Below are 25,547 nucleotides of genomic sequence, written 5' to 3' on the forward strand. Positions count from 1 at the left end.
TGGCGCTCCCTTTTGCAATCCAATATATCAGGCTGCAGTTACCACAGATCCTCCCTAGAAGGGTGGGGAGCCCACACAGGACAGTAACATGCCAGGTGGTTATGGCAACCCAATGACAAAGCCCTACACATCAACATCCTGGAGTTAAGGGTGGTTTTCTGGGCCCTAAAGTCCTTCAAGCCACAACTTCCGAACAAGGTAATCTGCATCTTCACGGACAACACCACCATGTTCTACATCCGCAAGCAAGGAGGTACTTACTCTCCGGTCTTGTCCGTGGAAGCACAGGCGCTGTAGAACTGGGCAGTAGCACAGAACATGCATCTCATCCGCTTCCTCCTACCAGGGATTCACATTAACATTGCAGACTCCCTCAACAGGGGGCTCCAGTCCTACCATGAACAAGAGCTTCATCTTGGCCAAATTCTCCGAATCTTCTGTCAGTGGGGGGACCCAGAGATTGACTTGTTCACCATAGCTTCCAACACAAAGTGTACCCAATTTGACAGTTGATATTTCCAAACAGGGAGTCTAGGGAACACCTTTTCATTCCCATGGGAGGTACTGTTCCTCTGTCTTTCCACCAATTCTGCTACTGCTTTGAGTTCTAAATACACTCAAACAGAACTGCTGTGATCCTGGTGGCCCCAGCATGGCCACGCCATATTTGGTACTCTGACCTGCTCCACCACTCGGTGACCCCATACATCAAACTGCCGTCTCTTCCCGACCTGCTCTCCAGAGACGGCGCTTCAGTGCTACACCACTGTTAGGGACAGTTGTCTTAAGTCCAACTAAGGGCTTCTTAAAACCATACCTGAGGCAGTGCAAAAACTCCACTCTTAGTATAAGGCTGTACCACCCGGGAATGTTGCTAGCATGGACAGAGCTGCCAGGCCTATCTTAGGAGGGAGTGAGGATTATAACTGGGTACAAAGAACTTGTAGCATACATATGGTCCAAGCAAACACTGAAACACTATGTATTGTAAGAATAAAAGGTGTATTTAATTACAAGTAGACCAAGATAAATCTTGGGTAGGTTAGTACCATAACATCATATAAACACAATCATGAAAAAACAACTCAATACCTATGGTATGTAAACCAAGGTGTAACCTTATTTAGAGGAGCAAGAAGCAAGTCAAGGTGAGTCAAATCTAAGGCTATACATTCAGAATAGTAATCTACTATTCTTGGGGAATAAGACCAGGTTAAATATACTTTAAGAATACAGTCATGCAGTGACACTCAGTTATGAAATCACATAATAAGCCAACCCAGTTACAAGTATACACCTTGAAACATGACTCTTTAGAATTCAGTTCAGAGCTAGTAGATCAACGGATATACTTTCAGGAGGAGCCTTAAACTACTCTGATACGTATGAATACACAATAACTATTTTAGACTGCACTAAGCAGTTCAAGGACAGCAAATCCCACAATGGATTTCAGTGTAAGTAATTGGCCCTATGACTATTTTGGAAATGCTCTAAACAGTGTCAGGGGAGGCACAACCCAGTGTTACAAGTTAAGAAGAACAGCAGCTAATCAAGGTAAGGCCTATATACTTTCAAGAGGGGCTAGCAGCAACTCAAAGACAATTATTAACTTCCAGAATGTTTTAGATCTTTATAAAGCAGACCAGGGAAAACAGCACCCTTTGGTACACTTTAGAATGACACTCTATTATTCAAGGCAGGTAAGCCCTATTGGTAAGCTTTAACACTCATTCAGTTAAGCAAGGATAAAACAGTACGAACACTTACTACTTTTTAGAATGTGGAACACTATTCAGAGTAAGTAAATCAACTTATATACTTTGGAAAGGAGCATCCAGCAACTTAAAGGTAAGCATAAATGTAATAACACTTTGTAACATCTTCTTTCATAGAGATACAGTTACCACACTAATTCTTTCAGCAAGTAAGTACTGTTACACTTCTTATAGTTTTCAAAGAAGCCTTTGCATATTCAGTCCTTCCCTAGTCTATAGCATGAGTTCTCTCAGAGGCAGAAGAGGAACCCTCGTGGTCCATGTGCCAGCTGTAGGCAGGCTGAAATAGGTTGCAGCACGTTGTGGGATGGCTCAAAATACAGGTCTTCTTGAGACTAGTGGATCTCACTAGCCTCTGGGTATGAGTCATCGCGTTCAGGATCCCCAGGTCGATTGAAAGGGAGGGTTGCATCTCGCTCCGGTTACACAGCCAGCTTTCCAGTCACTGGAAATCACTATAGACGTCTTTTCCTCATCTTCCTCTTTGGTTTCATCACCAGTGGTCGGCTTGTCAGCAACTTCCAGGATCAGAGTATTTATCAAGAACTACAGCACAACTTCTGCAATCTCTCCCTGCAGTTTACAATAAGGGGTGGTCTGCCTGTCCATTCTGGACAGCCAGCCCCCTATTGGGACTAGGTTCCTTTCAGGCAAGGTGGAAGACAATGGGCTGCAGAGTTTTGGACTCCTCCCTCGTTTCCTGCCTTCTCAGACACTCTGGAGCCTAGTCGGGGAATACAAAGGATTCCTGCCAAATACAAAACTTGCACTGAGCTTGTTCCCACCTAGGATGGCTGGGGAAGACCTCAGAAACAGCAAGGATACTAAAAATTGGGACAACGAAGGAACTATAAAGACTGGAGGGGGGTGTCTGTGCTCCTGCTCTCTATATGGAAGAGGAGAGGCACAGAGGACCCCAGCCAAGATTCTCTATTATTGGTAACATAGTTGAGCAATCAAGGCTTAGCCTTCAGGAGGTGATGCGGGCTGGTTCTTAAGTACAGTGTAGACCCCAAGTACCCACAGGGGAATGTCCACACACTGTATTAGTGAAAACACAGTCTTTATATAATTAAGGTTTCAGGTTATATACACAATCACAATAACTCACTTTGTGCTCAGTTAATCTATAATGGAAAAGATATACACAGTTCTATGTGGTAGCACAATTACTATCAGATTTCATTAAAGTGCTTCAACTGTACTCTGGTCAAATGTCACACAAACCAATTAATAAAGGGAACCAACAATAGACATAGGAGGAAAGCAGTTGGTTAGAACAATTGGCAGAATACTGAGTCCCTACCACCAGGCACAATTCTGTATGAGGATCGGGGGATCCTCATAACTGGGCAACCTGTAAATAAAGATATAAAACAAGTCCAGTCCATATATTGTTCAATATGTTTTATTTCCTTCTAAAATAGTTCTACCACCCCAAATGTACCTGGAATAGTATAGTTCTTCGATGAGGCGTTGATGGATCCTTCTTGAGTGGCCCCTTTTAAGGCAGGAGCCATGGATCGTCGATAGGCCTCGAAGGTGGTGAACCTTGTCGTCATTGAAAAGGTTTGATGGCATCGAGGCAGCAGCTTCGGTCCTGGCGGTGCTCTTCGACGATCGGTCGTGGACGTCCTGCGAAGATGAGGCGTGCGGTCACCTCGGCATTGGTAGTTTGTTACCGCAAAGAGTCTATGAAAAACTTTGGCCCAGTAAGGGGGTTGAGTCGTCCGTTGTCTCTGCGGTCTTCGGGTGGTGGGAAACCCACTGGTGGATTCTCCTTGGCGCGTCGGCACCCTCGACTTTCTCCAGCGTGACAAAGCGATCAGCGGTGCTGGCGAGAGAGTCCTTGGATTCAAATGTCTTAATCAGGTGGAGTGTTGCGGCTCCGGTCATCGGCGGCTCGGCGTCAAGCAGTCCCCGCTTATGGGTAACACAGCTTCGACGGCCCTCCAGTGGTTATAGCAAACCTCCGAACACTAGTCGACGAAGGTGGACGGAATGTCCGGTGCTTCTCTTCGTTCTCCTCGGCGGTCCCCATCTCCAGTCGGCAACCTGTCGAGTGTCTGACTTCCAGGGAGCTTCGGCAAAGATTAGCAGTGCTCGATGGTCCCTCGCAGCAAAGGAAGAGGTCTCCAAACAACATCCTCTCTCGGATCAGTCCTTGACAACTTTCGGATCGGGTCGAAACAAATGCAGCAGCAAGTCTTCTTCGTCCAGCTGGGCTTCAAGGATGAGCATCAAGTATCAACCTCAGCTTCTGAACGATTTCTAGCAATGAGAGGCCCCCAGATATACTGTTCTGTCTCTCATTCATTCTGCTGGGTCACACTCAGGCAACCAATCACTGAGAAGGGCATTCAGCAGGCAGGCAGCCAATCAGGCTTACAGTGCATTCAGGCCATTCTCCTCCTTCTCAGACACTGACAACAAGGAATGTGGGACAAGTACTCAGCCATTCAGCACTACCCACTGCATTCATACCAGTTTCGGGCACGGCTGCCTCAGTCTTTGTGTCACATACCAGAAACTAGACACTCATAACAAAAAGTACATATTGGTCATCCACTCCATTCAACCAGGTCCCACCCGAAGGGTGTACCCACAACATGCAGTCACTGGGAAGGCTCCAGCCAGTCTGGCCTGGACTTCCTCACAATACCATATATGGATCTTCCACCCAACAGCCAGTCCAGGGGAAGAAAGTCAGGGCTACCCAGGACTTTGGGAAAAACAGGGTAACAGGCAATAGAAAGCAAGAGGCCACAGGGGCCATCTTGTCTTCTGTCAGTCAGGAATCAACTGATTCCAATGGCAGGGCCTGGGTATCCCAAAATGGAGGATACTCGGAGCACCTGTCAAATTCAGCATGGAGCTGCCACCAGCCCATACCCTGCTCTGTGGGCCATACAGAGGTGCCGAAAAAAAACATACAATAGGGGTACAGGGTTGTACACCCACCCATGGGTGCCATAAAGGTATCCCAAGGGTCTGTACACCAAACCAAAAAGAGGAAGAGCTGCACTGCCAGGAGTCCCACGTGGACCTCTGGGCAAAAACCAACACAGAACATGCACGAAAAGACTATAGAACAGGGACAGGGAGGCCCTGTCCCTCAAATGCATTTCCAGCAGCACAGTCGCCCCCCCCCCCCCGCCAGACTGAGGTTAGGGCGTTTAATCCTCAACGAGATTGACACCCTCATCCAGACAGTCAACATACCTTCTGGAAAGGCCATCTGCATTATCGTGACTCTTCCCTGGTCTATGCTCAATGATGAAGTATTGCCCTTGTAGGCTAACGGATCACCTGAGCAGTTTCGTGTTTTCACCCTTCATCTGCATAAGCCACTTCAGGGGCTTATGGTCTGTTTGGACCTTGAAGGTAGACCCCGTAAGGTAGGGCCTAAGGCACCAAACTGTACTGAAACATTCCTTTTCCACAGTAGCCCACCTAAGTTCTCTACCCTTGAGTTGTCTACTGATGAATAAGATCGGATGTTCCTTCCCTTTGTCATCTAACTGGGACAAGACAGCTCCAATTCCGGTGTTACAGGAATCTGTATGGACGATAAAGGGTTTGCTGTAATCAGGCGCACACAACACAGGTGCCCTACACAGACTTTCTTTCAAACCAACAAAGGCTTTCTGGCAGTCTTCAGTCCAATTAACCTTCCTTGGTTGTCTGGGCGAAGTCAGAGCTGTCAGAGGTGCAACTATGGTTCCATAGTCTGCCATGAATTTGCGATAATACCCAGTGAGGCCCAAAAAGGCTCTCACCTGGGTTTGAGTAGCGGGAGTCTCCCAGTCATGTACATCCTGTACTTTACTGGGGAGTGTTTGGATTTGACCCCCTCCTACCTCATGACCAAGATATGGGACTTTCCCCTAAGCTATCTGGCACTTGGTGGCCTTGATAGTGAGGTTAGCCCTTTTCAAGGCCTGCAACACCTTACCAGAAGTGTCAAATGCTCTTCCCAGGTGGAACTGTAGACAGCAATGTCTTCTAGGTAGGCCACACAAAAGGCCTCCAGCCCACTGAGCGCATGATTGACCAATCTCTGGAAGGTGGCACGTGCATTTTTCAACCCAAAAGGAAGGACTCTTAACTGGGAGAGCCCCTCAGCTGTTGAGAATGCAGTCTTTTCCTTGGCATGGTCCGTCAGAGCTATTTGCTAATATCCTGAGGTAAGGTCAAAGCTGCTCACAAATTTGGCAGCACCTATGGGGTCCATGAGCTCATCAGCCCTGGGCAATGGGTGCGCGTCAGTTTTGGTGACGGCATTGACTCCTCTGTAGTCCACACAGAACTGCCAATCCCTGGTACCTACCTGGGAACTTGCCTTGGGGACAAGGACCACTGGACTGGACCAAAGACTGGTTGTGGGTTCAGTAACACCCAGATCCAACATCTTGGCGACTTCAGCCTGGATGTGGCTCTTAACAGTGTCTGACAAAAGGTAGCACCTTTTTTTTTTATTAGGCACACTGTCGCCAGTGCCAATTTCGTGCCTACACCACGGTGTAAGACCTGATGTCAGTGAGAAAAGAGAGGCATACTGCCGGAGCAAAGCCCTGCAGACACTCTGCTGCTCTGTTGTCAGATCTGGAGAGAGCTGCACTCCCTCCACTGACCCATCCTGAGGGTTGCTATGCAGCAAATCAGGAAGGGGCTCACTCTCCTCCTTTTCTTGCTCTGAAGCCAGCAGGAGACATGAGACCTCTGCTCCCCTATGGAAAGGCTTGAGCCGGTTAACATGGAATATCTGAGGGGCTACCCCAGGGACTCCCAGGCCAACCAGATAATTGACTTTGCCCATCTTGGAGATGATCCTGAAGGGTCCAGTCCACTTATCTGCCAAAGCTCAAGGCTTGGTAGGCTCCATCACAAGGATTTCCTGTCCTGGATTCCAATCCACTTCCGAGGCTTTAAGGTCATGTCAGTATTTATTAAATTCCTGCCTGGCCTTGAGTTTCCCTGTCGCCTGACCCATCATCTGTGTCATCCTCCGTCTGATGCCTAACACATAGTCCCCCACTTGTTTGGCAGGAACTGGAGGGGTGGCTTCCAAACCTTCTCCGATCAAGGCAAGGGGCCTCCTCACTCGATGGCTAAAGAGTAATTCAATGGGGCTGAAACCAACACCCTCTTGAGGTACCTCTCTGTAAGCGAACTGCAGGCATGGAAGGGGGAGATCCCATGTCCTTCTTAGGGGCTCTTCCAAAGCGCCTAGCATGCCCTTGAGTTTTATTAAATCTCTCGACCAGACCATTGGTCAGGAGATTGTAAGAGGTGGAGAACTTGTAGGTTACCCACACTTTTTCCACATGGCTTTAACGTAACTCAACATGACGATGGATCCTCTGTCAGAGATAACCTCTTTAGGGAATCTAACACGGGTAAAAATGTCCAGGAGAGCCCTGGCAACCACCTTGTCAGTAACAGTCCGAAGGGCTATAGCCTCAGGGTACCTGGTGGCATGATCTACCAAAACCAGGATGAACCGATGTCCACCTGAAGTGGGAGGGTCAAGGGGACCGACAATATCAATGCCCACCCTCTCAAAAGGTGTACCAACCACTGGCAACGGCTGCAGTGGGGCAATTATGCTGCCTCCAGTCTTGATAGATAACTGACAAGTTGGGCAGGTCTTGCAGTGGGACTCCACATCTACTCCCACCTGGGACCAGTAGAAGTGTGCAGAGAGCCTCTGCTTAGTCTTCCTGGTAGCAAAATGACCAGCTAAGGGCACCTTGTGCGCCAGCTGCAGTAGGAAAAACCTGGGCACCAACCTCTTGAGGACACCAGGTTCAAGCTTAGTGGGCTCACTAACAAGGTGCTCATCCACCCAATATATCCAGAATGTCCTAGGCATTTCTCCTTGTGCCTGGGACAGGGCCTGTTTCCACAGACTCTAGAGAGAGAGAGTGGCACACTCTCTGTCCCCTACAGAAGTTCGCCCAGCAGGGTTCCCCTTCAGCCAACGGGCATTGAAGGTCGGGGTGGTCCTCCGGGTTGAGCACCTCTCCTGCAGGAGGGTCTTCTATCTTGTCTCCCTCAGGAGTTGAGTTTGGGTTTACCACTGGAACCAGCCCGTCCGGAGCATGAATCCCAATGGGTGCTGCAGGAGCAGCAGGAGAACAAGCCCCCTTCACAGAGTTGGCCTTCTTGTTCCTCCTTCTTGCCTTAGGTTTCGCCTTTGGCTTGGGTACCTGACTCTCAGCCAGACAGTGTCACCTGTGACCTAGTGACTGCAGCAGCAGTAATGGGGAGATGATCAGACATCAACCCCAACTCTACTAGATCATTGTCTAACAAAATGTTAGCAGGGACATTGTCCTGAACCAGGGCAGGAAGCTTTGCTGTCTTGTCTCCCATCATGAGTGTGACTAAGGCTATAGGAGATCATTTGGGAGGCCCACCAGCTAACCTGGTAGTTCTCAGAGGAGCACCTGCATAGTCCTCTGGCTTGAGCAGGGTCCTGTCCACCACTGTCTTGCTTGCCCCAGTGTCTCTCAAACCAGTAGAAGGCTGGCCATTCAAGAGGACACTTCTCAAAAACCTACGGGTGTTCTGTGGGATTGTCGCCAGTACTCCTACTTACTGGTCCCAGGCCCCATGGGACAATAGGGAAATCTCTACAGGGGCACCAAATGTGATTCCTGTAGAGGAGCGGAGGACAGTGGACTCCACCTCAGACATGGAGTTAAGGGTAGGTCAGGCTGACAGCCTGGACTCCAAGTGCCTTACCTTTACACTTGGGATCACCCGTCTTGTGATCCAGAGCCCCACAATCCCAACAAGTGCCAGGAATGTGGCGTATGGTACTGAAACCACTGGAAGCCTGCTTTGCTGCAGGTAGACCACTACTCTTACTCCCACCCACATAGGACTTATCCCCACTAGATATTTGGGTCTTAGGAGAGGAAGGTTTTGGTTTATTCGACTGTGAGTGCTTCTGGGACTACTCAGCCTTCTGAGAGGTCCCCTTTTCTTTGTACTTCCCACTGGAGTCCTTGGGGGACACCCGGTGGGAGGCCCACTTGTCAGCCAGCCTGGCCAGCTTAAAGGGATCTAAATTGTTCTGGTCAGCAACATACGGACGCAGCTCTGGTGAACAGGCTTCAGAAAAATGCTCAAAAAACAAAAGGTGGGACAATTCAACAAAGGTTTTTGTCATGAACCACCGGACGCGTCCCTTCTGGACTTCGTGGTCCCTGACCCATAGGGGACTGAACTCAGCAGTACTCCCAACATGGCCGCTGAACACGAAACGCTGTTTGCCAGTCTCCACGTTGTACTCTCTGCGTTCTACAAAGCAGACATGCCCCTGCGGCCCTGCGCATCTCAACGCTACCGCCTTCAGTAGTCAGACGTGTGCTGCCGTAGTTAGTACAGTGATTTCCACTGATTCCTGGTTCCCGGTCCCCTAATATTCCTTCTCCTTCATCCTCCCCTTTTTGTCCTCACCTTGCATTCCTGGGTTTCCTTCGCACTCGTCTTCCGAGTGCGCTCTTCGCCTTATCCTGGACTTTTTTCCCAGACATCTCAACGCTCCTAGAGACGGGTCCCGAACTGCACGCTGGAACCCGAGGACCCACGCAAAGGGTTGTACAAAACCCGAACTGTGCGAAAGAAGACTTCTTCGAAGATCTCGAACAGACAACACAGACAGGTGAGAAGGGGGGAAACCTGTGACAGTTTTCACCTTGTATCCATCAGTCCACCCCATCATGTTCATATGTGCAGCACTCACCCAGTCAACCGAAGACACATCCTCTCTTTTCTTAAATTCCCTGAACCTTTTAAGGTATTGGGTAGGTGTCTTGCCAAACTTGGCAATCAAACACGACTTCATGCTCTCATACTGACCCCTTTCTTCCACACTCAGTTTCAGAATACAGTCATATCCAGTCTGAGGCACTTAGCCCAATTTCTTTTATCAGCATCATGGATTTCACAAGCCATCTCAAATGCTTCAATCCACTGGAGGATATCAGAACCCTCCGCATACACACCAACCAAATCTTTCATAAACTTGGTGGCTGGGGACCTGACACTCTCAGCTGGTTTCGCTGAAGTCTCCACTCTAGCTTTCGCTAGCTGGATTTTCTGACATTCAGTGTCCTTGTATTTAAGTTCAAGGTCCTTGTCTCCGAGTTCAAGATCCCTATCCTTTAGTTCCAGATCCCTGACTTTAAGGATCACTTGCTGTGCCAACTCCTCTTTCTTAAGCCCCGCTTCTATCTCCAACTTCTTATATTCAAAAGTTCCAAGGAATTCCCTGAAGAACCATTGCTGGAGGTCAGAACAGAGGCAGCAGGAATGGTGGCGTTCCCAGAATCAGATTCAACAACACCCCCAGGGGTAGGGGCCTCAATGGTTGCACCCCCAAACTCCCCTTCAAGAGCTTCAAGAGCTTCACATTCAGTCTGGTAGTCCACCAGGGCAGCTAACAGCTCAGCCCTAGACGTATCCTCAAAGTGTAACTCCCTGGCTTCACAAGCACTCTGAAGAGCCTCTAAGCTCATCCGAGTCAATTTACCATTTGCAATAAATTCCATTGCTTGTAATGTAGTTATCTAGTATAAAACTAAACCTAAATTTAACAAAGTGTACATATTTTGTAAGTGGCAAGGTTACACACTGATTAAGCATCCCACTGCTGCCACCAGTTTAAAGACTGGAGGGGGGGTATATGTACTCCTGCTCTCTATATGGCAGAGGAGAGGCACAGAGAACCCCAGCCAAGATTCTCTATTATTGGTAAACGTAGTCGAGCAATCAAGGCTTAGCCTTCAGGAGGTGATGAGGCTGGTTCTTCAGTACAGTGTAGTCACCAAGCCCCCACAAAGGAATGTCCACACACTGTATTAGTGAAAACAGTCTTTATATAATTAAGGTTCACGGTTATATACACAATCACAATAACTTACTCTATGCTCAGTTAATCTAAAATAGCAAATATATACAGAGTTCTACGTGCTACCACAATTACTATCAGATTTCATTAAAGTGCATCAACTGTACTTTGGTAAAATGTAACACAAACCAATTAATAAAGGGGACCAACAGTAGACATAGGAGGAAAGCAGTTGGTTAGAACAATTGGCAGAATACTGAGCCCCTACCACCAGGCACAATTCTGTATAAGGATCCCCCCACCTCGGCAACCTGTAAATAAAGATATAAAACAAGCCCAGTCCATATATTGTTCAATATGTCTTATTTCCTTCTAAAATAGTTCTACCACCCCAAATGTCCCTGGAATAGTAGAGTTCTTTGATGAGTTGTCGATGGATCTTTCTTGAGTGGTCCCCTTTAAGGCAGGAGCCACGGATCGTCAATAGGCCTCGAAGAAGGTGAACCTTGGCGTCGAGAGTCGCCGATGAAAAGATTTGATGGCGTTAAGGCAGCAACTTCTTTCTTGTTGGTGCTCGTCGACGACCCGCCGTGGACATCCTGCGAAGATGAGGCGGGCGGGGCACCTAAGCGTCGGTAGTTAGTTACTGCAAAGAGTCTATGAAGAACTTTGGCCCAGCAAGGGTGTCGGGTCGTCCGGCGTATCTGCGGTCTTCGGGTGGCGGGAAACCCACCAGTGGATTCTCCTCGGCGAGTCGGCGGCCTTGACTTTCTGTGGCGGGACAAAGCAGTCGGCGGTGCTGGCGAGAGAGTCCTTGGATTCGAATGTCTTAATCATTGCGGCTTCGGTCATCGACGGCTCGGCGTCAAGCGGTTCCCGCTTCTGGGCAACACAGCTTAGACGGGCCTCCAGCAGTTATAGCAAACCTGCAAACCCTGGTCGATGACGGTGGATGGAATGTCCGGTGCTTCTCTTCGCTCTCCTAGGTCAGTCCCCGTCTCCGGTCGGTAGCCTGTCGAGGGCCTGACTTCCAGGGAGCTTCTGCAAAGGTTAGCGATGCTCGATGGTCCCTCGTAGCTCGGGAAGCAGTCTCCTAACCAGGTCCACCCTCAGATCAGTCCTCAACAACTCGACAGCTTTCGGATCGGGTCGAAACACATGCAGCAGCAAGTCTTCTTCTTCCAGCTGAGCTTGAAGGATGAGCATCAAGTATCAACTTCAACTTCTGAAAGATTTCTAGCTATGAGAGGCCCCCAGATGTACCGTTCTGTCTCTCATTAATGCTGCTGGGTCACACTCAGCAAACCAATCACTCAGAAGGGCATTCAGCAGGCAGGTAGGCAGCCAATCAGACTTAGAGTGCATTCAGGCCATGTTCCTCCCTCTCAGACACTCACAACAAGTAATGTGGGTGTCCAGTCATAATGTCGAATACAATAATGTCAAAATGTCGAAAATATTTAGTCGAAAATAAAAATGTCGAATTACAAAAATATCGAATTTTTTTCGAATTAATGTTTAAATAATTAATTAATTATATTTTATAAAACATAATTTTTTTAAATGGTTAAAGGTATATCCATGGTGAATGGGGAGGAGGGGGGGGTTGGGGTAGGGGTTTGGGATGGGTTTTTTTAATAATTAATTATTTAATTAATGTTTTATTAAATACTTTTTTAAAAAAATTAAAGGTATATCCATGGGGGGTGTTGGGGGGGATGGGGAGGGTTGGGGTAGGGGTTTGGGATGGGGGTTTGGGGGGGGGACCCCCCCAATAAAAAACGTTAGTATGTATGACATTTTACATAGTTATTTTAACATTGGTTTTTCGATTTTTTTTCGACATTTTATTTTCGAATTAATGACTTTTTCTATTATATGTATGTGTTTTCGACATTTTTGAATTCCACATTTTTGTAATTCGACATTATTTTTTCGATATTATGACTATAAACCAGTAATGTGTATTGGGACAAGTACTCAGCCATTCAGCACTACACACTGCATTCATACCAGTTTCGGGCAGGGCTGTCTCAGTCTTTGTGTCACATACCAGAAACTAGACACCCATAACAAGAAGTGCATATTGGTCATCCACTACATTCACCCAGGTCCCACCCCAAGGGTGTACCCACAACATTCAGTCACTGGGAAGTCTGGCCTGGACTTCCTCACAATACCATATATGGAACCCAACAGCCAGTCAGGGGGAAGGAACAGATCAGGACTTCCCAGGACTTTGGGAAAAACAAGGTAACAGGCAATAGAAAGCAAGAGGCCACAGGGGCCACCTTGTCTTCTATCAGGAATCAACTGATTCCAATGGCAGGGCCTGGGTATCCCAAAATGGATGATACTCAGAGCACCTGTCAAATTCATCATGGAGCTGCCACCAGCCCATACCCTGCTCTGTGGGCCACACACAGGTGCCCAGAAACATACAATAGGGGTACAGGGTTGTACCCCCACCCATGGGTGCCATAAAGGTATCCCAAGGGTCTGTACACCAAACCAAAAAGAGGAAGAGCTGCACTGCCAGGAGTCCCACATGGACTCCAGGGCAGAAAGCAACACAGAACATACACCAAAAAGGCCATATCCCTCCAATGCATTTCCAGCATCACAGGAACCCATCATTCTAGGTGGCCCTTCAGTGCATTAGCAAAGTGTGAAATAAGACTAAAAAGTCACTAATGTAAAACCACTGCCACCAGCCATTCAAGTAACCTTACAATTGTAACAGAAATGTTACCAGGCAAGTAAGAAAGGGGATACTTTGTATCCTCCCAGCACTCCAGCTAAGGTGGGGTGTGCTGGCTCACTTAAATGAATGTAAAGGGGATGTGAATCTCACTTTACGTCTTGGGAACAGTAGTTCACCCAAGTTACAATAAGAGAATTAAAAGGAAGCTACTGCATTTAAAATGATGTGTGCTGCCATAGTATATTACAGTCAGTCCAAAGTTTTTTAGGAAACTATAACTCAAATCACACACTATGTAGAGACATGTGAAGGTCACCAATACAAACAGTAAAAGACTACATGAGAGGGGAACACGATTTCCACTCGCCTAGGGACACAGTAAAATAATTACCAAGTCCAAGCAAAATGTTCTGGAGTCCGGAATATTTACCACTGAAATGAAATTCTTACCTAAAAACACCATCCAGCGTCCCCCAATTTGAAGGCTTGGCTCTCGCAGCCTTAGAAATCGGATACATTCCATTGCCTCCAGAATGCAAATACATTCTCTCCAGCACTACAGCATCCTCTCCGCTATCATGTTATAAGCACAGATGGCTGTGTTTTAAAAGTTGGTGCGCATCTCAGCGCTAAACCCGCTCCAAATCCAAGCTGCTAAAATCTTGATGTACCCCCTGTCTCTAGTGTGAGGGGTCAGAAATGTGAGGCAGACAACTTGGTAAAGGTTTTTTACAAGTAGTCATTTTATTATCTCAAAAGGGTGTGACAAGCGCCTCGCTATCCCTAACCTAAAGAGGATTTCCCTGCCTTTGAAAAGGAAACTAAAGGAAAACACTTTAATCAAAGGAGTCTGTCCCTCATACCCTCAGACTTATACATACAGGTTAGATATGGCTTTTCGAGTTTAACATAAATAACAATTGTAATCAACATGAACCTGGTAACAATATGTCCTTGTCTTGGGTCAGCTTCCCTTCCCCAGGTTCAAAGTAGCTTTTCAACAAAAGTTCCAAAGAATAAAGCTCATCTTGGATAGCCAAGTTCTATTCACAAGTTCTTCTCCCTCCAGATGACTCTCACTTGGCATTTAACAAGGTTCTCACAAAATGAAAGAAAAAGTCCTTTAACTTCAAGTTGCAATATTTGTCACTTCTTCTTGATTTATAATAATGATTTGTCATAATGGCTTCCTTCTTAAACAACAAAACACTTATGCAATTCTTCTGACTTCACAACACCATTTATATCCAAATGGTTTTTACCACAGTTCATCAAACACCACAGTGGTTTTGTCACCTTTTATATCAAAAGGGTGTGTGCCACAGTTTATGAAACACTGCAGTGGTCTGTACCACAGTTCATCAAAACACGACAGTGGTAGTGCCACCTTCTTTCCTGTAGTACTTTAATATCTTCTTCCTGGTCCACTAACCTGCCAAGACTACTACTAACAATTCCTGTCCTGGTGTACTCTCCTGCCAGGACTCCAAACACTACTACCAGTTCTTAGTGGTAAGGTTTTTCTGCAACACTCTCAACTTGACTGAAACAACATTTAAGATTCACTGTTTATTCTGTAAGAACCCAATACACATTTGTGCTGTTTTTTCCACTGATATAGTTGCCATGGGCAAGGAGTGTTATATTCGTCTTTTTCTTGATACTCTCCTGCACTCTTCATTTCTTAATTCCACATCAAATAACTGTTGATAATGTCTCTGTGTCACGTTTGCCCTTCCTTGGCGTAGGCAATGTTGGTGTAAGGATTAAATATTGTCTTCTCCTTACTCTGGTAATAATAGCTACATTTTCCCTGTGATATTGTTTCTTGTTATCTTGCCAACGCAGGCTCTTAGACTTCCAAAGTATTGCCCCCTCTTTACTTTGGCAATGGTTGTTTTTGCTTTTCTTTGTAATTGCCCACGTTTTTTTACTTGGATAATGCAAGTCTTTAAACACTTTCATTGTTGCTGCCTCATTGTCTAGGCAATGGAAATTGTAACAATTCCTTTGTCTTTTCACATGATTGTATTGTTCAGATAACTTTCTTACATTCGTTCAGTATTCAAAATAACATTCAGTGGGCAGCGTTCAGTTACAGTGCATTCCGGGGTTTCCTATCTCAGGCAAGCTCACTGGCTTTTCCATACGCTTCTGCTTGAGCTGCTGCCGCTTTCTTCTTTGTGCTCCTGTAAACGTCAGACTGCTCTGGTCGCTTTCCCATGGCCCATGCCGCTTGGAATCAGGTACTTCATAAAGAGAGCCTCTATCACGGAACAGCTACTCAGTCTACCGCTTCCCGCTGTGTGACCTCTGCAATTCCACTTCTCAGCACTGAAGACCCTCTCAGGACCGGACTCTGCATTAACAAAAGCAGCGTTTCTGGCGTCTCCTGTCTTCTGCAACTTCGACTGGCAACTATTCCACCCTCCTGTTCTAATGGCCTGCACCCTAGGAGGCTTTTCATAATCAAAAGTCCTGCTCAGGTGTGGGTCATCGGAACCATTATACTGCACTTTGCAGTTTTTGGCCTCTGAGCTCCTCTTGTTCGCCCCAGTCCCTGAGGTATTGTGGGACTTGAAGTTCAAAATAAGGTAATTTATTAAAGAAAATGTCAGGATGGTTGAAGGCCTAACTTGCCCTATCCTAAAATGGGATTTCCCTACCTGAATGAAACTAAAGAAAGTCTGAGTTCAACTTAAGTCTGTCTGTGTCCAAAACCTATACTTGCCCTTACAACTAAAGCTAAACAATGTGTAGGGATGTCAATAAAAGAAATAGTGCTTAACTCAGAGTTCTGGGCTTCTTTCAGCTTGCAGCTCTCTTTCATCTCCCTTTGCCCAAGTTCAAGAAAGTTCAACAAAAGTCTCAAAATTACCTTCTCACACTCAAGGTAATACAGCTCCATACAGTCTTTGGCTTCCCTTCTCCAGCTCCAAGGTAACACAGTTCAAAACACATAGGTCTTGAGGCTCCGTCCTCAAGACAGAATTTGTAGTTCATCAACTCTCAGGGTTCCCATCCCCAAGTTTAACAACTTTTCTTACAGGTTCAGTCTTTCAAAAGTTCAACACAAAACTAGGTCCACTTGACCCTCCTTCTGGTTTGTTTCAAAAATTCATTTGCGGTGCATTTCTTTAGTTTATTTCACAATGTCTTTTGGGTTCTCATAGTTCAGGGTTCACTGGTCTAGGTGCAGTTATCAGACCACAGTGTCCACCCATCGCAGATCGCGCAACCAGGATACCCAGGCTCTTCAGCCCACACAGGTCCTTCTATACCTGCTCCAATGTGCAGAGTTACCTTCACTTAACTGCTCTTTTGTTGGCCTCTTGGCTTTACATGCAGGTTCACACTTTTCTGGCTTCCCCTGGTTAGCCTCTTTGCTCTACCAAAACGTGTCACACACATCTTGCCAATCTTTGGCCTGACCGTACTGCATTTGCTCTTAAAGTTCACGTTGGACTGGTTGTGCCCATATTCCGCCTTTGTGTGGCACTCTTTCACACTTGCACTCTTTCTTATATGCAGCTTTCATGTGGACATTTCCTCTTTGGCTGTACCTTGCTTTGCCCATAGAAATTGTACTCTATTCCAAATTATCACAAGCTTAATTACAAGGTTTCATTCAGATCAGTATTCACTGAGCATTCATTATGCTCAAATTCAAGTTTCCCTTCCGTTTGGTATTCAATATGCACTTGGTATATTTAATTCCAACTTTCTATTCGGTTTAGTATTCAAGATATAGTCATTAGGTTTCTGTTCACTTCGGCATTTAATATGCATTCACTTTGTTAAATTTCAGGTTTCCGATCACTTTGGTAATTCATATGCATTCACTCGGTCCAAAGTCAGCCTTTCGCCCAGTTCGGTAAATGTTACCTCACTTGCAGCACACTAAGAACTCCCCGGTTAGCCAGTGTCTTTCCTTGACACTCACCGGTCTCCGGCGTTACTCATCAGTGGCTCCTGCTGCTTCGGTCTTCTTCGGCAGTCGATGAGTCAGCTTCTGCAAGGCCAGCTCTTGCACATCGGAGCTTTTCCTGCATACGCTGATGGCTCTGCCACCTCGGGCAGACGCAGATGTCCTACTTCCCTCTGTGATACTGCAGCTCCTGCTGCTGCTTCCTCATTACGAAAGCTCCCTCACTGGGCTGCTGGCTGGCGTCCTGGCTCCTCCACAGGTCCCACCACGGCTTCCTCCTACAAAAACGGGTCCCCTGCTGGTCTTCTCCCCACAGGCCTCCCTGTTTCTCCTCCCTACTGTATTCTCTGACTCTCTCTTTGTACACCTGCAACCTCCCAACAGGTTGCAGGTGTGAATCCTTAATTAGGATTTCCTGGCTACAATAAAGGGGACATGCCAGACTCTCACCATGACCTGCAGCCATCGTCCTCGTCCCAGTACCAGAGTGGTAAAATTAAAGTGTAGTGTTCATTCCTCTCAGTCTCCTCTTTTTCGTCCCAGTACTTTTTAAAGGTTGAATGGGGAAAAATGAGGGGAGAGGTCTTACAATAACCCATAAAGGTTGGGGGAGGGGTTGGTCATAATTAGGGAAAGGCGGATACCATGTCTTGCCTGGGATACCCCACCCCAAACTCCAAGGACCCTCCGACCAGGTGATCCTCCCTCACTTCTCCACCGCCAGGGTCAGAATCCAAAATCAGAGACCTCTCCCAGGCCACCTGAGAAGAGGATCCAGGGGGTTTAGGAGTGATAATACCCTCAGGTTTAGGTTTCTCACAGAAGAGTCTTCAGGTAGGGTTGCTGTGAGGATTCCGCAGGATTCATCGCACTAGCTGAGACAGGACAGGCGCACTCATCCATCAAAATGCATTTAGCAGCCATTTCCCACCACGCACGCACCGCAGTCCAACCTTTTCTCTGGTCACAAAGACTCAAAAAAGAATTCCTAAAGGGACTGTTCCAACCATAACCCCCTGTACGATCCCCAGCTCCAGCTTAGGAACTAAATGTGGTCCTCTTCAAATTAATGAAACCTCTCTTTGAGCCTCTACATCGTTACTGAAATTACTCTTCTGGAAGACATTTCTAGTCGCCATCACTTGAAACGGACGAGTATGAGAATTACAAGCATTATCCTGCAAGTCGCCATACCTGACATTTGACCAGTCCAAGGTTGTTTTCCGAACTTCCCCTTCGTTCATGCCAAAGGTCCCTTTGGCCTTTCACCTGAATGGACCTTTACTGCTGCCCGTGTTTTTTGGCTCTCCCTCTGCTCAGGTGTGCCCTCAAGTTTTATGTAGCTCATACACAAGAATTCCCCCAATCATCACAGCTGTTTGTGGCGTTCGGACCTGTGGGCAAAGGCAAAGCCCTAACAAAATCTTCCATTTCTAGATGGCTATCAGGGTTCATTTCACACTGCCATCAACTAGCAAACACGCACCTGCCAGGAAGACCAAGAGCACACTCGACCAGAGCCGTGGCATCTACTACTGCCTTCCTGTCATGTGTCTCCCTGCTTGACATCTGCAGGCCAGCCACGTAGAGGTCTGTCCATACCATCATAAGGTCCTACAGCATCGATAGGGATTCCAGGGAGGAGTCCCGTGTCGCCCAGGCAGTGCTCCACAACCTGTTTGCATGAAGTGAGTGTTCCAATGATGAGTTCCATTGCTTCTGTAGAGCTGTACTGCCTCCTACTCCTATTGTTTGTTTATGTGTACTTCTGTATAATCCTATTCAATAAGCATGTGAATCCATGAAAGATCCAAAGCTGGAGAAGAAACAAGTTACTTACCTGAAAATCCTGTTCTCCAGCACTGGTATCTGTCATGGATTCCCATGCGACCCTCCTGCCTACCCCTCTCAGCTCTTCTTGGTTCCTAGGGCCAAGTTACATGCGCTTCCAAGTCTGAAGATTGCGACCAAGGGTGCAGCTAAGGAGGACCTACGCCATAGGTTTGGGCAGTATGACCCAAAGTGACACTGATAGAGTAAAACAGTGACGAGCCGTTTTAAGCTTTAAAACTAAATTGTTTTAATATTCCTGTGGATTCCCAGCCTGATGACGGGAATATTCAATAAGCATCTGAATCTGTGAAAGATACCAATGCTGGAGAACAGGAGTTACAAGTGAGTAACTTGTTTCTTTTGATGAGAAACATTGTGGCTCCTGTGACTTTTTAAGCACAAGGCCCCATTCTTCTTAGGGTTTGGACTGCTTATGTTAGACTTGTGATCTGGTTCCATCATTTACTGTATCATATCTACTTACTTGCTTTGTTGAACAAGTCATTTGATGTACATTTGAACCAATTGGTGAATATATATATTTGTATCATAGAGCACAGTGAGATTATACTACCTATTAGATTCATTTTCAGTGTGTTCAGAAGGCCTAAGCAAATAACTGCATGATTTTATACTTGCTGTATTCTTAGAATTATGTGCCATACTCTGTGGTCTCACTGAGGGCCCCTGATCCCGCTCACACTCTCTTATGATATGGCATTTATAAGGCGCCTATACACAGGTGTTTCAAGGCGCGACGAGGCAAGGGAGGGGGAACAGAGGGAAAACAAAGACAACGATATTACTAGGCCAGGTGACATTGACATCGCCCAAGTGTAGGCGATGGGGGAAAGGGAAAAGTGTGGGGCGAAGGGGCAGTGCAACACATAGGATCAACAGTAAAATAAATCAAATTAAAAAAAAAATAAGAAAAGGTAAAAAAGTGCAGCCAGCTAGTGGCGAGTGCAGGAGTAAGTGCAGACATCTGGTGTCAAGAGCTGGTAGGGGACTGTATTTGAGAATAAGACTTGCCTGCTTTCCATTGCTACCTTGATTGGGCTTTGGGTAACCTATCGCAGTTGACTATAACTAGGGTGGTCTCCTAAAATCTGTCCACCAACTCTAGAAATCCATCTTAACACTTGGCACTCCTTGCATTTGTATAGCCTATGTGCTGCCTCTTCGAAAAAGGATGGGTTATCCTTGTTGGGGGGCATATATATTTAGGATTACCACTATCACACCCACCAACTCACCCATAGCATTAGCCTGCCCTCTAGATCCAATTCTTTTGCCAGTAACTTGAATTCTGCCGACTTACGGATGAATGTCACCACTCCTCTGGAGCTTGCCGTGTATAACGAGTACTATTTGTATTTACTCTATGAAAATACCAGTTTAGCTCTACATCCCTCATGAATGTGTGCTACCTGTACCATTAGTATATCAACTATATGCATTTTCACATTTTCTGAGACCAATCTGCACTTCGCAGCGTCTTGCACCCCCTCTTATTTTCCAAGTCATTAATGTTATTGGCCTACTCCTATCTCCAATCTGCAAACCCCATGTGTATTGACCATGACTCCTCCTCTCCCTGCATGCTTAAGCGTTTTGAAGTTGTTGTAACTTTTAATTGTAACACTGCAACCGTACACTCTTCCCCACACCAGCCACCAAATCTGACCAGCAGTGCGCCACCTCCCCGAACATACAACATTTGAACTATTCCTGTGCAATAAACGCTAGGGTGCACAGTAACGTGGCCCCCAATGTCTGGCAGCAAGGCGTCGGGCTGATGTTGATGTCGCATTGCCGTGACTGCATACCATTAGTCGTATCTCTGCTACACTGTCCGACTATTACAGTGCCAGCATTGTTTCAGTCACCCACGTCAGCCGACACTTCTCCCCCGTCATCATCCAGTCGTGCAACCGCCATAGTTTAGGATGTATTTACTATTTGGGCACGGCAGTGCACCTGGGGGTGGCTTCGTCATTAAGGCCCTGTGTGCACGCTCAATCATGAAATTCTCTGAGATTGGCTGGTTGCCAAGGCTGTCTATTAAGAGCTGCTCAATAAGTCTTCATTTTGCCTTCAGTATTGGTTGTTTCCGGCACACCAGTCAAGCGTAGATTATTCCTCCTCAACCTGCCTTCCATGTCTTCCAATTTGGAGCTTATACGCTTAATTTCAAGCATTAGCATGTCTATATCTTTGCGCTGCTGTGCAGTCCTCAGTTGCTCTCCTCTGCTTCAGTTACCCTGCTTGTCGATTTGTGCCATAGAGTTGTCCACTTTGCAGGACAATGAGTCCCTCTTCTGTCCCATATCATCAATGCTGTCTTTGAGAGATTCCAGTAACCTTGCAATATTGCCGCTTGCCCCATTCTTGCCTCTCCCCGCAACTCCACTTCAGAGGGTTCCGTCTGACCCTCCATCCCTGTCAATTTAGCTTGAGGCGTACCTGCATAGGCATCCATCTTCGCCTGTTTTTTTGTTGTTTATCATAGTGCTTAGGAGTCAGACCTCCCCCTCCAAACCGCAGCGTGCTGCAGTGTCCACGATGTGCCACAGTATTGTGCTGTGCACACAGCTGCTTCTCGATTTCCCCTCTGGCTATAACTCTCACCTCTCCTCAACTCCTTCCCTGTGCAGCCTGTCCACACACCTGGCTCTGTGATGGGGTGGTGCACCCAGTGACTCCTGCTCCTTCTCACTGCAAATTCTGTGCAGCGGCTCTGTCCTTCTGGCCGCCTTATCTTGCTGTGCACCATGGCCATCCGCCTTGATGTGTTCAGGTTGTGGGCACGTGGCATGCACCGCCGGCTTGACACACCTTCCCGATGTGTGTTTTCTGAACACCACGCGCCCTGCTGTAGCCGCTGAGTATGTGGCATTGAGGAGGGGATAGGGCCGCCGCCCAGCTTTGGCATGCACCACAGTCAGCGCTCCAGTGCTGGCTCAGCACACCCCCAATAGGCCGCCTGAGGCCCTAACTTGGAACCCTCAGGGTGTTCTCCATCTCCTGCTGCATCTGCCAAACTCCCGAGTTGCTCAGGCCTCACCCTGCAAAGCATGCGTCGAGCAGGTGGCTCTGCTCTCCCTTCCAGTTGACACTCCCCTCCTTTGTTACGTGTGGGGTTTATGGTGGTGTCGCGCTTTGCCCATCCTTCGCTTCTGTGGGGAATTTGTCCGTTGTATTCATAAGGATGTTTGCAGAAAGTGGAGCTCTTGTAAATTCTGCCCATCTTGCACGCTTTTGCTCTAACACCCCTCCTTATTTGAGGAATATTTTACCTCCAAACACAAGCTTGCATTCATTGGGCTTTCAGAAAAGATGTTACATGAGCAATGCAGAGCTGTTTCCATGAATATGGAATGCATGACCGCAGTACCAAAAGCAAAGGATAGAATCATATAAAGACATATTGAAAATCAATAAGGTTACAAAGCATGGAGTTGAATTGCATTAGGTTAGATGTCTGTTGTGAGATGTGAATTACAACAATGAAATATAGTTTAAACAAAAATGTGCATTGTTCAATTGAGTGAATATGCAGCATGACTCATAGCCTAACAAGCACAGTATGTTTTTAAAGTAATACAATCTATACCAGTATGCAAGCTGGATGCTCTACGCTTTGAAGCAGTAGTGAAGCACTTTATTGTGTGAAAAAAATGACTCTAATAATGTGGTATCACACAGAGATTTTTTTGTTCACACTGTTGCTTCATGTACTTACTTTAGTTAATGTTTACAGCTAAAATGTGTCAGGAGATGTCTTTGAAAATATATACATCTATTCATTTTGTAGATCGAGAGAGTGCAAAATATTTTCCTGTGGAAGAATTACATGGTCAAGAAAATGAGCATTGATCAAAAGAATAGCAATCAAAATAATGAGAAGCAACTTTTTCATGGGACAGCAGAAAAGTACCTCAACACAATTAATAAGAATGGATTCAACCGAAGTTTTGCAGGAATGAACGGTAGAGTATATATGCTGCTTGAATTTAAATTTAGTTTTTTTAGATAGCCAGGTCCTTCAAAGAGAAAGTCAAACTAATTTTGTATTAGACAGATCTCTTGTTTCATTGTTTTCCGTTTCATTCTAATTGTGCATTGAATTCCCTTGACACTTTTGTTTGCAAGATCATAACACCCTAATCCTTGAATGCTTTGTTTACTGAGGCCCTGGGGTGAACAGCAATATGCACTCCAGTTTTCTGAATTCTACAGCATATTTACATGGAATGAATTTCAGATCACATTCTTTGGTTGCTCTGAAACCCTGTTTGGCTGATTAACAAACTCGGACATCCCACAACTTCAGTAATTTTGAAGTATTGGTGCAGGACTTTAAAGGACTTGTGTGCTGTTCAAAAATTGGTTTGCTCACTACAGCCAACGTCAACATTCTGACATTTAGGTTTGAACATGTTTCACAATGTCATCTGCGACTGCAGATTGTGTTAGCAGCAGAGTATAATTCCTCCTTTGTGGCTGTTGCACCATAGTGCCACCTAATAAGGGCTGTGGCACATGTTGCCACTATCTTTAAGGTAACATTTTATCATAGGACATTTTATTGAAATGACCAGAAAGGTGAGATCTGGTGTGCAATGGGCCAATGGTGCAAACATCTTTTAGAGACACGACTTTCGATATAATTATTCAGTAACAATATATCTTTTGGAATTGAAAGGATGTAGATAATTCAAGTCACTTGTAACTATAGAAACACGTGTGTCCAGGTTCTCTGTACTCTTAGATTAGGCCTTGTATTTTGGGATGTGCTCTGCTACGAATCCCAGGGTGTTGTCACTTCTTTCATGGTGGAGGCTCCTTTCCATGAGACCAGGGAGGTGAGACCGCTACCCTATAGTCCCCCTCTGGGTTGTGAGGGGTCAGAAATGAGAGGCAGACACAAAGTGGTAATATTTTCAACATCATCCATTTTATTAGCAGAAAGGAGTTTGGATAAAGGCCTAACTTTCCCTAACCTAAAGCGAGTGTCCCTTCCTTTGAAACTAACATTAAAAAAGACTGACCTTGTGTCCAAACTAAATCTGACACTCAAACTAAAATACACACACAAAAAACGTGCAATGTAAATGTTTCCAACTTTAAAAGCGTTCAAGAATTTAAACATATAACTTCAATCAAGACACTCCTTGTGTCCAGGTGTTGGTTCCTTTCCCCTGGAATATTTCAGGAAAATTGTTCAAAATATTCTGGTTCAAGGACAGCCTCTTACAGGTAATACAAATGTATCTTTTACCTAATACTTTCCTCAGGATAGCAAAACAAATTTCGAGGGGATTGGGTCCTCCGACGTATTCCATATCTATGACAGTAATCACCACAGCTGTGCTGCTTTGGAAAATCTTCGGTGTCTGCGTCCTGCGTCGATGACGTCGATACGCCGCCCTCGAGGACCTCCTCCGATGGCCGACGTCAATGGATGTTATAAGTAGGACGCACGACGCCTGTAGCCTCAGTTCTGTTTTTTCCGTGAACGTGTTCGCTTCGTGAATCTCGGTACACCTGGACTTTTTGGAGTTTCTTTTGTTCATCTCGGTTCTTCGAACCTATTCGTTTGTGAAGTTATCCTTCGTGAAGATGTCTACCTCGTCTTCCACACCGCGTCCGGGCTTTAAGAAGTGCGGGGACTGTGGGTCCAAGATGTCGGTCACGGACTCGCACGACGCCTGCCTCTGGTGCCTCGGAGAGGCCCATGACACGGATGACTGTGTCGACTGCCAGTCGCTCATGTCCAAAGCCTTGCGGTAGCGCAAGAAGAAGTTATCGGTAGGTAAGGTGTCCAAGCCCCGGAGGTCGAGGTCTGCAGGGCTCTCGACGGACGACTCGAGGGGCGACTCTCCGCGTCGTCGTCGGAAGTCCAGTGGGTCTCGGTCCCGGAGTCGGTCTCGCCACTCCTCTGCTTCTTTGAGGCACTCCCGGAAGCGCCGTCATCGGTCGCCTTCCCCGTCCTCATCTGAGGACTCCACCCGTCGGCGGGTCGCTTACCCCACCAAGCATGCGACACCGGAGGAACGGGCTTTCTTCGGGAAGAAAATGTTGGCGATTCTCGAATCGCAGGGCACTGGTCCGTCCGCGCCTCCGAGTGCGGTCGGTCGTGATCAGCCGAGAGACGCCGCTCGCACGCCTTCGGGCTCGGGTGGTCGTTACGATTCGCGGGAAAGATCCCGCTCGGAGAATCGTTCTCGGCATGCCCGGTCCAGGTCCCGGTCCTCGACGCGCTCGAGACCGCGTGAACCTGTGAAGTCTTTGAGGAAGACATCGACGCCTGTGGCGTCGAGGTCGTTGACGGACTCTCTCGAGGCTCTGCCTCTGAGGAAGTCGCCGCTGCCTTCGGAGCCCATGGTTTGTCGAGCAACACGCTCAGGGCTCCGCCTTCGAGGCCTGTGTAGACGC

The 25,547-nt window shown here is 46.7% G+C and overlaps 1 protein-coding gene across 1 annotated transcript in view; it reads left to right on the forward strand.

Annotated features, from left to right (window-relative positions):
* The window catches only part of LOC138489066 (protein mono-ADP-ribosyltransferase PARP14-like), a 1,172,404-nt gene that overhangs the window by 1,112,563 nt on the left and 34,294 nt on the right, over positions 1–25,547 (forward strand). Inside the window, exon 17 of the mRNA XM_069616631.1 lies at positions 22,924–23,098. Within this exon, the coding sequence (XP_069472732.1) occupies positions 22,924–23,098 (175 nt within the window). The remainder of the gene's footprint in view (positions 1–22,923; positions 23,099–25,547) is intronic.

Source organism: Ambystoma mexicanum, chromosome 9, assembly GCF_040938575.1.
Source record: "Ambystoma mexicanum isolate Mex_15411 chromosome 9, UKY_AmexF1_1, whole genome shotgun sequence".
Lineage (NCBI taxonomy): Eukaryota > Metazoa > Chordata > Amphibia > Caudata > Ambystomatidae > Ambystoma > Ambystoma mexicanum.